At 37.9% G+C, this 17178-nt stretch overlaps 1 protein-coding gene across 2 annotated transcripts in view; it reads left to right on the top strand.

The window, feature by feature from the left end:
* LOC110022109 (ubiquitin domain-containing protein DSK2b-like) overlaps positions 1-17178 on the top strand; it is a 32488-nt gene that overhangs the window by 8190 nt on the left and 7120 nt on the right. For both annotated transcript variants that reach the window (XM_020720911.1, XM_020720910.1), the window contains exons 2-6: positions 5678-6487; positions 6574-6782; positions 6861-6974; positions 7045-7103; positions 7545-7573. In XM_020720911.1, coding sequence (XP_020576570.1) covers positions 5678-6487; positions 6574-6782; positions 6861-6974; positions 7045-7103; positions 7545-7573 — 1221 coding nt within the window. The remainder of the gene's footprint in view (positions 1-5677; positions 6488-6573; positions 6783-6860; positions 6975-7044; positions 7104-7544; positions 7574-17178) is intronic.

Genomic DNA, 17178 nt, shown 5'->3' with positions numbered 1-17178 from the left:
CTATCTTGCTGTTTCTGCTGTTCCAGTCATCATTCCAACCTGCTGCCATGTAGACTGCTTACTATCTTTCTGTCCCTGCTATCCCCGCCTGCTGCCCTCATCACAATCCTCTTTTCTCTCGCTGAGGTCACCTGAAACAACCATCCTGATGTTCTCCGGACTCTCCCAGCTACTCTACACTTGCCATCACCCCCAAAAAAGCCCTCCAAAAGCCGCTATTTGCTGCAACCCAACCATCCAACCACCTACCACCCTTTCTAATCCATGTAGCCGACCACCACCCTCCCAGGATCGGACCCCAACTTGGGTTTGTGTATCGTGTTTGTTGTTATTTCTCATTTCCGCGTGCTTGGTTGTAATCTCTAATATGCTTTTACTATTGTTGTTTGGGTTAACTTCCATATCATTTAGTATCAGTGCTAGCCTAACTGTAGTTCTATTCTAGGGTCACTGAACCCCCCCCAAATCTTCGTTGGATTTACCAACCCGATCACCTAAATTTTTTCTTTCCCACCGTACATCGCCTCGTAAACCCTCTTCCAACTACCAATTCAAAACCATAAGCATGCCACCGAGGAGATAATTGTTGGAAACTTGATTGAGAGGAAATTACACTTCGTTTATGAGAAATCTGAAAAGAGATGTTCAAGAATTTTCTAGGAAAGTCCTCTAACTGCAACATAAGTTTGTTGCTTTCGAGAGAAGACAATCTGGATGAGTCATCCGTAGCCACAACGATTTTTACTTACACCGAAAGGCTGAAGTGAATCCTTTCCACATAGCAGTTTTCAGCAACGAAGAACCAATACCCCAGATATTTGACATGAATTATCAAAGAAACCATAATTCAGGAGTACAGGGTGACTCGTCATATTGTTATTGCCAAATTAATCCCGATGAGCTCATTTAGTGGCTCAAGGCAGTGGAAAATGTTTTTGAGTATCAGGACGTACAACTGAATAGAATAATAAAGCTAGCCGCTACCAAGTTAAAATAGTGTGCATTGTTGTGGTGAAAATTTGAAGGACCAACGTCAACGGGAAGGGAAAAGCAAAATCATTATCTTGTCCAAGATGAAACGAGAATTGCAACATAAATATCTTTCTTTTCATTATAGACAGGAATATTTGCCAGATTTCATCACCTACAACAACATAACCTCTCAGTAAAGGAGAAAACAACTGAGTTTGAGCAGTTTATTTTGAAATGTGGGCTGGTAAAGTCCGTGGAGAATTTCCTAGCTCGATAACTGAGGGGGTTGAGATTATTTGTTGGCAAGGTGGCGTAGTTGCAGCCATATCAAACATTACAAAATGTTCAAATCTTAGCCTGAAGGTGTAAAGATAATTTCCTCAAGTGATCATTACATCTTACAAGTAGAGTGTATCCCTAGGATCAAGCAGCAAGAGTACACTCATTGGAACATTCAAGTTGACCCTACCCGAGGAAAAACTAGTTTAGTGGAGAACCTGTGATCCGACCAACATTCTCAAATTTGTCCTAGCCAAAAAGTGGGTCAAATGTCACTGTTTTGGGCACAATGCCTTAGATTGCTCAAACAAGAGTACGGTCTATTTCACTGAGCAAAGAACTATTGAATAGACAACGGTAGACATTGAAAAAAACAGAGACACCAAGGAGGATTTACCAGCTACCGACTAATGAGGGAAAGATGCATTTAATTCAAGCCGAATCTTTGAGGGATACCACATCGAGGTTAACAATAGTTGTTCTAGAAGGAATTGTGTTTGAGGTAATGAACAGTCAGACAAAGTATGAGGTCGTGTTGCCTTGAACTACTTTTTTTGTGGATGTTGAGAGGAGCATCTTTAGGACTGGCATTGTATGTCCAAAATTGTTTTGAGTATGAGGAGCCAATACTAGACACTAGGCAACTCCATATATTAAAATTTCAGAATTTTCAAATATATACTCTATCTCTTGAGTTGCCCTTATTGAGGGAGATTCAACTTGAGAGATGGTCCGATAAGTTGTCAGAGATGGGTCGACATAATTTTTGAGCTACTTCTAAAAGACTATATGGAGACATTTGGGTACTAAATCTAGTTCAATAATGCACCCATCAACAGATGGGTCGACCGAAGGAATGAACCACAGTGTTGAAATTTCCTTAGGATCTGTGTGAAAGAACATTCTCTAGTGGGACCCAGGTTCCTTCGGAGAAGAAGAAGATGCCTCTCCTTGAGTGGTTACAAAGGCTAAAAAACAATAATATAAATATTTGGGGTGAACGAAATTTAAGATCAAATAATGTAACACAGTTGCCAGGTTACAGTAGAACCTGGCCTTAAACAGTTCGAGAAAGGTTTTACTGCTCCAACTGAACTCGATTCCCTTGCTGTTATACCTGAATCGAACATTTTAGATTAAGCATAACATCCACTGTAGTTCTTGAAAAAAGGTCAGAAGTACAAATATGCAAAATTATAGATTGTGTTATCTAATCATAATCAAGATACTACATCAAATCCTTAGTGCAGCCTACATTCATTAGCTCTTTAAGTATGAAATTTAAAAAATTAGCTTGGGAGAAAATGATTGATGATTTTTTCTAGTTAAAATTCTTTTGTTTTCCATTCCAACTTAACCTTAAAAAACAAAGTCCAGCTAATCGTTTATTATGAGTATCACATTTAATTCCCTTTTATTTAGGATATAATAGTGATTATTATTATTATTATTATTTTAAAATTTTGTTATAAATTTATGATCATAGACCTATGTAGTTTATCCGATGAAGGGGAGGAACAGGGATGGAAGAAAGTATGAAAGTCTAGATGATTGGAGGAGGCTAATGCAAGTAGTGTTTATCCTATTTTGTGGGCCCTCAAAACACATTAAAGTAGAAGCCTATATTATACTTATCCGCATTAAAGTAGATGCCGATATTATACATCATTCTCAAAACACTGGATTGCTTTTTCTCTCACCTTCTTGCAGCAACATTCATTTTTCATAGTCCAAGTTAAAAATGTATCTAATGGACCTCTCACCTTTTTTTCTTTAATAATAAAGTTTGTCATTGAATTTCGACTCGTAGGATTCCTTTTGATTTTTTATAACTCTGTGCTCTTGGAGCTAAAATGTTTTCATTCAGCTTGTCAAAGTTGTCTCCTTCATCCATATAATTATATCGCCATTTCATTAATTTTCTCTTTCAACTCAGTGTTCACATTTCATAATTTTCTTTCATATAGTGAAGGTGGTTAATACCTTAGTATTTTTGGTGATGGGAGGTACTATTTGTTGAGACTGGTTTGGCTTTAAATGAAACTCTTAACTTAAAAATTAATGACAATGAAATGATAAAAATAAATATAATAGGCTTTATTTAAACTTTAAAAATAGAAACCAGGAGTACGCTTTGTAAGGGCAATGCATATAGTGCAGAAAATACATGCTGCTTCAATTTTCTGCATTTTGTTATGTTATTGTACTTTATAATGTGCTGTGTTTTATTATTGCCATATATGTTCTAAACTTTTTTTATCTATTGTCCTAACTTCCCACTTAATTTTGATGCTTCACCGAACTGAATTATAACATTTGCAAAGCATATACCAAGGCATCTCACATCAAATATCAAATATGGATTTTTCATATCTAATACGAAAAAGATAGGGACTCATTATTGACAACCTTGATGTAATCATATTTTAATTCGAAGCTCTTTGCTCACTTTTTAGTGTTTATACATTTCTTTTATATTGCAAACCAAATCAATTCTCTTAGTATTCGATCTTATATTTTTCTTTAAATCAATAGAAATCATATTGAAGTGGTTTCCTTGTCCCGTATACTTTTAATCAATTATTTTAACATAATGGCATGGAACCAATAATTGAAATTTTGTATTATATTTTAAGCCTGCATTTTTATTATTTCTCATTATTTCTTTTTTTTCGACTTTTAAGTTTGTTTTCTTTTTAGTCATCATAATTTTGAATCTCATTTTTTCTAATATTTATATTAGAATAATTCTTTAATCATTTGACATTCTGTGTACAAATGACATTAAAATGCTTTGTTAACCAAGCCACATTGACATACCGTTAATTTTTCTAATTTTAATGTATATCTCGTCTGAACTTAAAAAGTGTTTTCTTTATCAATCTTCTTTCCTGTCAGCTGCATTTGTTTTTGTATCAATGTTTATAAGTTTTTTTTTTCAGTAGGCTCCTAAATAATTAATTTCTTAAAATTCTTATTTAATAATTTGTTAAAGTAGTTTTTTGCTTTTTCTTGATTTGTTTATTTTAATTAATTAATTTTTTTTGCAGTGCATCTTATTTAATCAAAATTTTTAAATCTCTTATGGTATCTCTCCTCTAATTTATATAGCTCTTATTTTCTTTATTAGAAAGCTTATTATATAAGTTTCTGAAAATAGGATCGAATATTAAACCAAAAGTTCAATCAGGGGTTGAATTGGACAACGTAATAGTTATTAATTTTATTTAGTATTATTTAAATGACATAATAATTATGAGATAATAACATTTCACTAATTCAATATACAGTATTCTTAATTAGGTTATTTCATTCTTGTATGTTTTCAGAATTTTTTTCTAAATCAAAATCTTGGGACATTATAATTTAATTTTTTCGCTATTTTAAATTTAAATCTTTTATTTACAGCCATTTGATCAAAATCAATAAGCCATAAATTGATTGATATTGGGACCAGGTGGTTCATAAAAAATCAGATCAGTTCAACCGGTGCTTTTGATTCTTTATGGCTGGTTTTGTGATCAAGTAATTTTAGAATTGTACCAAACTGGCTAGAGGATTGGTTGAACCGGTCAGTTCATTCCAATATTTAAAACAATGCTAACATTTTCCCAAGTTCTCTATATACTTTTTATTGTACTTCTAGAATTCTTATAATTATCATATATTTCAACCTATAAAATTTATGCCACTCTTTAGAATTACATTTCTATTCTTTAATTTTTTGGCTCTTTTTGTCATCACTAGATTTCCTTATCATTGTGTGTTCAATATTTCAATTTCTAGATTATTCTTAACTGTAATCATATTAATTTAACTAGTACTCTTATTCCATATGAGGTTTGACTCAACAAAAGAATTCTAATTTCTCTCTTTTAGCTGCCTATTTTGAAATTTTAGTAAAATTGTATAATGTAAATTCTGCCATCTTAGGATAATAATTTCTTTTGATTGTTTTCCTTATACTTTTAAGATATATATTCACAATTTCTACTATACCTGTGATATAACTAAATAAATATATAGCAAGACTAAACATTTTTTTTTATAAGATTTTTCATTCTCTTACCTGTTTTTATGCTTGCGACATTAGAAGTTGAATTCTTCTCAGATAAAAAAAGATACGAAATCACACAACACATGCATGCTTTTAAATGCAAGTGCAAGATGGAGAGTGAAGGAGCAAATGTGTGGGAATTGCACTTCTTTGTAGTAAAACGTTAATAATTTATTTTGTTGAATATATCATTATTATACTGCTTGATTTAGGACATTGTTCACAGTTGGTTTGTTATTCCTTTCATGCTATTTGATTTGGAAAATCTGTTGTTTTGGTTGGTGTCACAGTTTCTTTTTTTTTTTTCCTTACAATTTTTAATAAGTTGAATCATAGAAACTTGACGTTATGCAACCTTTATTTAAATAGGCTTGGAGTCGGATCACACAATCCATTTAGTTCGTGGTGCTGCATTATCAAATACCTCTAACAATACTGCGGCCAGCCCTGGAGCATTCCCTACAAATAATTCTGCGGCCAGCATTGGAGCACCACCTGCAGACAATAATGTCGCAACTGGAAGGTCTCCTAGCTCCAATGAGGGTGGGGGGTTGGGTGGTGCTGAACTTGGCGCTTCATTTTTCCCTGGACTAGGTTCTAATGGGCTTTTTGGTGTTGGGGCGTCTGGCTCGTTTGGAACTGGACTCCCAGAGTTTGATCAGATGCAGCAGCAGCTCACTCAGAACCCAAATATGATGAGGGATTTAATGAACATGCCTGCAATTCAAAATTTGGTGAATAATCCTGATTTGATGCGGAACCTGATTATGAGCAATCCACAAATGAGGGAGATACTTGACCGAAATCCTGATCTCGCGCATGTGCTAAATGATCCCAGCACTCTAAGGCAGACTCTGGAAGCAGCCAGGAATCCCGAATTAATGAGAGAAATGATGCGGAATACCGACAGAGCCATGAGCAATATTGAGTCTTCACCGGAAGGATTTAATATGCTTAGGCGAATGTATGAAACCGTACAGGAGCCGTTTCTAAATGCAACAACGATGGAGGGAAATGCAGGAAGTGGTGCAGGTTTGAATCCTTTTGCAGCGCTTTTGGGAAATCAAGGAAGCACACAGTCTAGGGGGTCAACAAATTCTTCCACTGCTAGCCCAGATTCAGCAAATGGTTCTCCTTCACCCAATACTAATCCGCTTCCTAATCCTTGGAACAACAATGGTATATACATATCGGATTATGTTGGCCTTGCATTTGTGCTTCAATCCGTTAATGCTATTTGCGTCAAAACTTTGTTTCTTTGGCAGCTGGAGGTACACAAGAGAATACCAGATCAACCACGGGAGGTGATGGAAGAACTGGTAACATTGCAGGGCTAGGCGGGCTTGGTGCTCCAGAACTGGAGAGGATGGCTGCTGGCTTGCCAGACTCATCCGTTTTTAACCAGGTTTTGCAAAATCCAGCAATGTCACAGATGATGCAATCTTTACTTTCAAACCCACAATATATTAACCAGGTTTTTAGCTACTGCATGTGATATTTGAATCACTTTCCTAAACGGCATTTTACTTATGATATGATTACTTTCTGTTAGATTTTTAATATGAACCCACAGTTGCGCTCCATGATGGAATCTAATACACAATTGCGAGAAATGATGCAAAATCCTGAATTTCTTCGACAGCTAGCATCACCAGAAACACTGCAGGTTTTATTCAATTTTCGATGGTTGCTGTGTTATTCTGCCATTGTTTAATCTATATTTTGTTTCAATGCAGCAAATTCTGACATTGCAACAGTCTCTTTCTTCAATGTTCGGACGGCAACAGTCAAACCAGTAATTACCTGTTCGCCACTCATCAGTTCATTTTTTTTTATTGTGGACCTTCTGTGCGCTATGGATTCTCTTATTTGCGTCTTCCTCTGATCTTAAATAAGCGAGACATCCTGTTGTTGAACCTGTGGAATCTTTAAGTTAATTAAACAATTTACACCATTTGTGCCTATGCCATAGTAGCTCCATCTCTTCATTAATTGCTTTGCATGAAATGTACTAAAAACAAACTGTTTGCTCAAAATACCTACAAAAATTGTCAACTTTTTGCTCTTTTTAAAATTTGTAATTGCTACAATGTATTAGGTTTTTGTCTCTCCGTTCTCTTCTGCCAGAATATTTTTTTACTTGTCGAACTTTAACTTCTAGTTTTATTAGATAGTTCTCCTTGAAACTGTTTTTAAGGACTGACTCTTTCCTAATGCCTTATGCTGTATGCTGCAGGGGGCAGAACCAAACATCTGATGCTACAGGTATCGACTCTCTTTGCAGTTTATCTGATGATTTCACTGCTATGTAGTTGTGAGCTGAGCTTACTGTCTACATTTATCTTGATATGAAGTTCAGTTTGGTTGTTTTAATGAACACTTAATCCATTTAAATTTCATTATTTGCACAAACCTGCTGTCCTCTAGCCTATGTTTGTTCTACATGGCATTGGCCCCAATATTAATCTATGATTGAAATAAGCAATGATCTGGATCTGTTGATCCGGTTTGAATTTTGGGAAGAAATCAACATCTAGAACTTTGGTAATGGCTCCATAGCCCTGAAGTTCTCAATCTTTCTTGATGGGATAAAATATTCACGCGAAAATAAAAGATAATCAGGTAGTATGCGCATGTGTACTGAACAAAATAAATATCATCCCATATATGCTTGAATATATGCATAAAAGTAAGAAGTCGGGAATGAGAAGGGTTTATATATACTGTAAGGAAACAAGCAAGAAAGTAAGAAGAAGTAAGAGGCCAGGAAGGGAGAAAAATTAGGAAAGAAAGTTGGGAACAGAAAGCATGCAAGGGAGGAAGAAAGGGAAAGAAGCAAGCATGCAGGTAAAGAAAGTATGAAATCCAGGAATTCAGTGGCGGAAGGAAGGGAGCCATGATGCAAGGAGTGTGTGAGCAAGCAAGAAAGGATGAAAACAAGCAAGCAAATGGTAGGTAGTTCCACCTACGTGATATTGCATCTTTGCCAAAATTGTGATTATGCTTGTTTGCAGGCACTCCTGTACATGCCTTTTTTACTTTTGTGGGGATGGCCCAACACAATATTTGATCACCCCTAATGGAAGTGATATCAAGCTGTTATTAAAATTTCTAAAATTTTACTAAGGTTCTGTGCACCTTTATGCCCATCTTTCCTGATTGGTAGCGTATCAAACATAAATTTGACTATGGTTTCTCATTGGCGTTACGTCAATACACAACTTTATTAGTTTGTGGGGGCTGCCTAATATGCTATTCAATCACCCTATAGGGCTGATGCCAAGGTACAATTGAAATTTTTGATAAAATATGTAAATTATGATTCTTGCTCACATTTATAAGTAATATGTCCAATTCCCATTGCTCTCCGTTTTTGGTTTGGGTAGGATGGCACTGCTTAGGTACTATGCACCATTGTGTTGTCCTTCTTGGCGCATGCGAAATAGGCAATTTAAATAATGGTTGCAGTTCCGCTTGTGCTGCGTCATGTATGCTTTTGTTGGCATGATAGCATTTCTTGATTGTCTTCCTAGGAGCCCCTTTGTAAGTGTAACATGGATGCACCACCAATATTTGTTACGACACTTTCTATTGGACTTGTCCGTCCAAGCTAGACTAGTTGGCCTGGGGGAGCGATTGGATGTATTTTGTGGGGTAAAGATTGAATATATTTTGCGGGGAATGATTGAATGTATTTTGGAGGTGTTTTATTAAGGCTATTCACCTAGGGTATTTTTTTCGTGTTTTAATTCCTGCAGTTTTCTTTTTGTCTTATTGGTCTTAGCCGTGTCTAGAGTTTGTGGGGGAGTTTAAATGTCTTTTTTGGGGAGAGATTGAATTTATTTTGGAGGTACTTTATTAGGGCTAATCCCCTAGGTTTTTTTTTTTTTTTTTTCATGTTTTGATGCATGCAATGTTTTTTTCTTCTTGCTCTTAGCGGCGTCTAGAGTTTTTGAAGAATCGATCTATCCCTCAAATTGTAGATCACCCATTATAACTTTGCTTGTTTGCATGAAAATTAATCAACATAGCCCTAATTTGAGTTATTCTACATATTTCTTATAATTTGTTTGCTGATTTTGGTTTTAATTTGTATCACATTGTTATCAAAGCAAGATCTTAGAGATTTTGGACAGATGTCAGGAAAAGTGGATGCTTTGGAAGAGAGATTGGAAGGAAAGATGGTGTAAATTAAATTCGGGATTGAGGAAATATTCTCAACCATAGAAGGAAGGTTTTTCTCCACGGAAAATCGATTTGAGTGCCTGAAGGAGATTATGAGGAGTCTTATTGAGATGTAATCCAACAATTCTGATTGCAAACATTAACTAAGGCTTGATCAGAGAATTCTTGACCAAATCTAAAGGGAAACATCAAATGAGGGTAACATGAAGAAAGCATCCACCATCAAGAATCTCTTTCTAGGGGTCCGATGGGAGGTGGATTAGAGATTTTCGATGGAAGGGGTTGGATCGAAATAGTGTAATGATTTTGCAAGGGGTATGGACGAGTGCGAAGAAGGAAGGAGATATGTTGAGATGGGGTATGACTATGATTGAAGGAGTGATTTTTACCCTAGATACATAGGGAGAACAATCGGAGGGAGAGAAAGTTGGGTGGATATGCTAGAGTTAAGAAGTTGAAGATGCCGATCTTCAAGGGGGAAGACACACATGGTTGGGTGCACCGGGTAAAGCGATATTTTATAGTGAATAGACTAAAGGAGAAGCCGATGGCTGCGCAGTTATGTTTGAAGGGGAAAACCCTAGCAAGGTTTTAGTGGAGAGAGGCTAATTACCCGATATGGTCATTGGAGGAATTTATAGATTATTTGTTGTAACGTTTTTAAGTCATTCAAGAAGGAGACTTGCTCGAGCAACTTTTCCCGTGACTCGGGAGGGGAAGTTTGAATCTCATTTGGGGGGAAAGCTTGAATGTGTTTTGTGAATACTTTATTTGGGCTAATCACTTATAGTTTGCTTTCATGTTTTTTTTTTCTAACATCTTTCTATTTTGTCTTTCTGTTCTTAGCGGTGTTTAGGGTTTGTGTAGAGTCAATCTTTATCTCGAATTGTAGACCACCCATCATTTCTTGTTCGTTTGCTTGGAGATTAATCAAATTTGCCCTACTTTGGGTTTTCCCACATATTTCTTGCAATTTGTTCACTGATTTTGTTTTTGATTCGTATCAAATTGATATTAGAGCAAAATCTTGAATATGCAATGAAAGTAGATGCTTTGGAAGAGAGATTGAAAGGAGACGTCGGGCAAATTAAATCGGGATCGAGAAAATATTATGAAGCATAAAAGGAAAGTTTTCCTCTATGGAAATTGATTTGAGGGCTTGGGAGGAGATGATGAGGAGGCTTATCGAGATGTGAACCAAAATTCTGCCGACGATTTAAATTGCAAACCCTAACCAAGTTTTGATCTACGAGTCCTTGACCAAATCTAAAGAGAATGAGATAGAACGAGAGGAACATGAGGAAAACATCTACCATCAATAACCTCCTTCTAGGGTTCTAATTGGGGGGGAGGGGTGGATTATGGATTTTTCGTTAGAGGGGGTTGATTCAAAACAGGGGAATGAGTTATGCAAGGGGTATGGAGGAGTACAAAAAAGGAATGAGAGAAGTTGGGATGGGATAGGACTATGATCGAAGGATGAATTTTAACCACACCTTAGATATATGGGAGGAACCACCAGAGGGAGAGCAAGTTGGGGTGGAGATACTAGTGGTAAGAAGTTGAAGATGTCGATCTTCAAGGGGCGAGAAGCACATGACTGGGTGCACCGGACTGAACGTTATTTTGTGATGAATGGGCTAAAGGAGAAGCTCATAGCCGCAGGGTTATTTTGGGAGGGGAAATCCCTGAGCATGGTTCATTTGAGGGAGGCTAGATATCTAATCAAGTCGTGGGAATAGTTTAAGGATTGCTTGTTTGAATGTTTCCGAGCCATTCAAGTAGGAGATTTACATGAGCAATTCATTGCCTTGACTCGAGAGGAGACCACCTTGAGTATAGGAATAGATTTGAGCTATTATCGAGACGGTTTAGCGGGGTTTCTAAAGCAATATTGAAGGAAAATTTCATAAAGGGTCTAAAGCTCGACAAGCGTGCAACCCTCTGACTATTGAGACCGCAAGGATTCGGGGAGACAATGGAGCGAGCCTAGATGGTGGAAGACGAGAAGAATATGAAAAGGACTGGCAGAAGCAACACTATTGGATGATTCCCAGACGGTGATACTGAGTACCCAGATGGTGTCATTTCAAAGAGAGGCATCGAAGGAGAGGAGTATGAGGGCTCGTCGAAGGGTTAACTTCAAGCTCCTCATGGAGGCATAGGTGCATGATAAAAGAGCAAAGGGATTATATTTTCAATGTGATGAGAAGTATGCAGTAGGCCACTGGTGCAAGGATTTCACGTTCCAGGTCTTTACAGTTTCTGATGGGAGGAGGCAGATAATGAAGAGTTAGAGGAAGAAATGGTGGAAAGAGAGGAGCACTTACACCTTGATGTAGCGAAGGTGTCCCTTAACTCAGTGGAGGGATTTACTCTAAACCACATCATGAAGACGAGGGGGCAGATCGGGGAGCAATCTGTAGTGGTGTTGGTGGATAGTGGACCACTCACAAGTTCATCTTAAATCAGGTTGTGGATCGGTTAGGGTTGAAGTTGGTAGATATGAGAAGTTTTGGGGTCATGATAAGGATAGAGAATGTGGAGAAAAGTAGGGGAATTTGTCGGAGTTTGGTGTTGACACTATAGGGTATACAAGTAGTGAACTTCTTTCCCTCGGACTTGAGAAGTATTGATGTGATTCTGGGAATGAAGCGATTACAAATAATCTGAGAGACAAGGATTGATTGGAAATTCGTGACCATGGAGATTGGATTGGAGGGGAGGAAGGTGGTGCTGGGAGGGGATGCTAGCTTGTGCAGAACCATATTCTCACTCAAAACCAAGATAAAAGATGATATAGGGAGCATAATTGGTCTATTTGGTGGAGTTACTTAGTCGCGAGATTCATGATCCAACCAGAGTTAGTACAGTCTCCTCAATTGTGTTCAACAATTTCTGCAGTAGTTTTTGACATCTTTCAGCATCCTAGCGGGTTACTGCCACTGAGCGAGCACAAGCTTGGTATTAAATTGAAGGAAGGAATTCCTCCTATCAGTGTTTGACCATATGAATATCCACTGTCGACGGGGAAAAGGGTGGCGTGGATGGATTTGGGGGAGGAGTTGCCCGTGAGAAGCTGTCGGCGCCCGCCTCGGAAGGACGTTTTAACTTACATATAGATTTAATTTTAAAATCAAATATGAAAATCAAACTGACCCCATATTTTTCATAGTTTAAATGAAAGAGCGTTTTACCTCAAACCCTGTATCTATCCCGAGGGATAAACACAAGACTTGAGGATGAGACCCGATCAAATAAACTAAGATATATATGACGTTCGTTTGGTCTGCGAAACCGTTTTATTTGCCGTCAAATTTCTCTATTTAATATGGAAAATTAAATAGGGTTTATTTTAAGCTGGGTTTAAATAGAGTTTATTTTAAGCTGGGTTCGGAAAAACTCCCTATAAGGGTAAGCCCCTATAGTTAATTACATCTTAAATGACCGAAATCACTTAAGAATACTCTCGATAAAAATCAGGAAAAATTATCTTCAAGGACTTCAAAAGGATAGGACTTTTCAACGAAATTGGACAAAGAGGTGTGCAAAAGGGAATGATTCAAACTTGGGACATTCATTAAAGGATCCAAAGGAAAAAGAACTAGGGGATGCCACAGATCCAAAGGAGATCCACGGTGGTTTCCCAGTCTACCCTATGATTTGGCTTCAGTTTCGAGGAGGAATATTCAATTTTTTTATCATGACAATTTTATTTAATTAAGACTTACATTCATGTGAAACGCTCATACAAATAGCCTGGAAGATGTGAGGATTTAGGTCGTAACGAACGACAACCTCAGAATCCTAAAATGAGTTAGAGTTTAGATCGTACAACAGAGCCATACGAATACCTAACGAAAAGGTTGAGGATTTATGTTGCGCTAGACGAACAACCTCGAAATCCTATTGATTATTATTTTAAATTCTAGGAAAGGAATGATTTAGTTGGGGAAGACATGTTCTCCTGTTGAAGATGGTCGTGCTGCCCACCACCGCACTAACCCACCGCACTAACTCCAAGCTCCTTGTTGTGACGAGTTTAAGTTTTCTAGGGTGTCTATTTATGATGTCAAATCAAACGACCCTATGGTAATAGTCCTCTAAACATCCTATAGGGAAAGGAGGCATGTTTAAGACTATAAAATGTGCGGGTACAGGGCAAGAAGTAGAAAACACAATAAAGAAACAGTGTACATGTCATACATGACAGTAACAGGTATAGTAGAAGAAACAATATAACATGCTATATAAAGTGGTGACAAGTACAGTAAAAGGAACAGTATAACATGTTTTACAGAACAATAGCAGGTAGAAACAAGAATAATATAACATGTTGTACAGAGCAGTAGCAGGTATAAACAGAAATAGAATAACTGTAAATGTAAAACGAACCTGTACGCCCGTGGGATCCACTGTTTCTTAATTATAGCAAGCTAAAATGTTTTGCAAAAAGCAAGTCTGGAAGAAAAGCCATCCAGGAAATCCGGCGAAGAGCGTAGCAATGACTCATGACCGAAAATTCGAGAGAATCAACGAGAAGAGACTCAAGTAAAAATCCTCAAAAATCTCAGAGAAATCTCGAAGAAAAGAAAAGAAACACGAGTGCCTTGTCCCAAAATTTCGATAAAATAAAGAAAAAAATTTCGGATGAGGGGGACAGCAAACACTCGTATGGGACTAGGCTCAGCTGTATATTTATTCTCGAGGGTCCACGAAGGCTACTCGGTCACCCAAATGTATAGAACTCGCCACTCGTCTAGAAGTGTGTCTTGAACTCGTCTAGAAGTACTCGTCTAGAAGTGTGTCTTGAACCTCACCTAGAGGGCTACTTCCTAGCCCTAAACATGTATTCCTCAAGTGAACAATCGGTTTTTTTAAAAAAATGTATTTTAAAATTTATGTTTTTGACATGCACATAGGTTTTAAAAAAGAGATTATCAAATTTTATTTTATAGCGAGAAATATATATATATTTATATTTTGAAATAGATTTTAACAATTTTTATTGTCCACAAGACGATTACACTGTCAAGTATAGGATCGCCGATCGACTGAGGGGGTTTGAGCCAACTCCCGCTAAACTTATGTCGGTGAAGGATACCGTTTGATGTTATAGGATAGAGCATCTTTCTGCTCTATCTTCAGTGTGCCTTTATCATCACCACCTTACGCCCCAAAACAAACTACTTGCGACTTTGCTTGATGGTTTCACGTATAACAAAAGGCTATACGTGGATACTTATGCGTAGAACATAAAAAAACCGAACCAAGAAGCAAAGAAAGAAAAAAACAAAAATGGGGTGAGATAGGGGAAATACTGATCCATCCAAAACACCGAAAAAGAGAATAGATCAGTGCTCAGAACTCCTATCGAAAAGACCTGGAAGAGTAGGGTCCAAGTTCATTTCTAACAAATATAGAAGACTACTTTGCGCTGATTTTTCAAACCCCAAAGACGTAGGATTGATCAAATCAACCAAATGCTCTCCCAAATAAGACTTGCAAATCCCTTAGAAAAGAAATCTCCCAAACCTTACAAAAAAGAAAATGACTTGGAGAATACCACCACTAGTACTCCCAAACTCATGCAAGAAATCAGAATCTTCCAACGTTCGAATTAATCAACGGCCTCATATATCAAATAAACGTAAAATCTTCCCATAAAACCAAACAAATGCTCACGACCGGGGTCAACACAAAAAGATGAACAACAGGTAAGGCTCTCGGCCAGGGCAACAAAAAGGAAAGGGAGAAGCTTTTAAAGCTCGCGGCTTAGGGCAGCAAGGGACAGCTGCTAAAGCCCACGGCCAAAGACAACCCAAGGAACAAGTAAGGCTCACGGCTAAGGCAACCCAAGTCAATCATATGAATATATTTGATATACATAGGAGTGTGAATGAACAAACCCTCATAAAGCCTCCAAACCAACTCCAAAGCACTGTAAGCAAGGCCCACAACCAAGACCAAAGCCAAGACACGGGGCCAAGGGAAAGGGAAGGCTCACAACCTAGGCTGAGTCCAAGGCATAAGGCAAAGTTTACGACTAAAGCAGAAGCTAAGCTTCAATAAACTCAGCATCCAAATCTTCCCAAAATAAGAAACCGAGCCACCAAAGCAAAAAGGAAGATCCCCCAATAGGCAAGAACCGAGCTCCAGCACAAAACCAAAGCCGAACCAAATTTTTTACCAAATTCCGGACTAGTTAAAGACCAAACCGAGCCAAGCAATGCCAAAACCCGAATCCAACAAGGGTCGAAAACCAAGTTGCAATTGAGACCTCCAATACTAAGCCACAATAAAAGTTAGAACAATATTCTCATGCTTTTAAGACATCTCAGAATAGAACTATCACATGCTTTGAGTGAAAGCGTATGAAAGCTTCGCAGTACGCATACTAACATGCTCATGAGAAGGGCCAATTATTTCAAAACCACTCCCTTAATTACTTCCAACATAAGTATGCATTGAAGGATAGAAAACATGTTATAACTTTAGTGCTTTAGATAAAAGAAAGGACTAATAGCATGCCAAATCTAACTTCTAGCATATATACATATATATATATACTCTAAGTGATAAATATTCCCAAATACAAGCATAGTGGCAACTGGAGTGCTAAACCATACCCTAAAATCATCATCAGGGGCTCGACAAGATTAAGACCAAGAACTAGTAAAGCACAGAGAAGGGAGGGAGAAGGAAATACATACTCCCAAGCTCTTAAATGTCATTCCCATATAACAAATATATATAGAGTAAGTTAGAACATGCTTAGGAATGAGGCAAATAGTAATCCATTTATTCTAGCATGCTAACAGGGCTTGGTCAGAGAACAGGGACGAGCACACATAAAACACAGGCTCGGTAAAGAGCAAGGCCGAACACAGACAACGCACGGGGGAAGAGGGAAGAATGTACCTCTTTGAAGAAAAAATAAGGTAACACAGAAACTTTAAAAGCACTCCACAACTTCACTTTCTCTCCCAATAACAGGAGGAAACCTATTCAAGCACCAGCAGATTAAAGAACTGAGTGAGAAAAAAAAGAGCAGAGTTTTCTCCCTTAGAAAGATTTTCGGCCACTTAGAAGCTTCACAGAGGAGCTCTCATATACGTTAAGGGCAAATGAGACGAATGATTAAGAAGATACGACAGAGGGATCGAGAGATGCGGAGGATTAGATCCTCGTAGAGGATACGATCCGCGACAGAGGAGATCGAGCCCATATCGCAGAAGATAGGATACGAGGGACGGGCGCCTACTTGATTTGTCTCGCATGCGAGAGGCGAACGCGGGAACGCAACTCCCCAACGGCACGAAGGAGCGGGCTGGGGCAACCGAACGAGCCCTCTTAGGGCTAAGGCAGGCCCACGAGTTCGAAGGAATGAGAAGGGGAGGGAGGTGAATTTAGGTTAAGGGTTTTTTAAACTAAGTTAATAATAATAATAATAGTAATAATAAAATATTATTTATTATTATAATTAACACTTAAATAGGTATTTTCCCTAAAACGCGCCTTCGCAATGAAACGAACGTCTCCCTTAAGCAAAATCGACGTTCCGGACGGGTCGGCGCAGTCCGTTTCGTCATCCGGAATCGTCCGGGCAACCTCATCGCCGAACGGGCTAAAAACGCGTCGCGGTCCGAATCCTACGAAAATTTTGGCTCGAATTCGATTAAGCA

Source organism: Phalaenopsis equestris, unplaced genomic scaffold (assembly GCF_001263595.1).
Source record: "Phalaenopsis equestris unplaced genomic scaffold, ASM126359v1 Scaffold000167, whole genome shotgun sequence".
Taxonomy (NCBI): Eukaryota; Viridiplantae; Streptophyta; class Magnoliopsida; order Asparagales; family Orchidaceae; genus Phalaenopsis; species Phalaenopsis equestris.
Note: the sequence above shows the minus strand (reverse complement) of the source record. Positions and strands in the feature narration are given on the sequence as shown.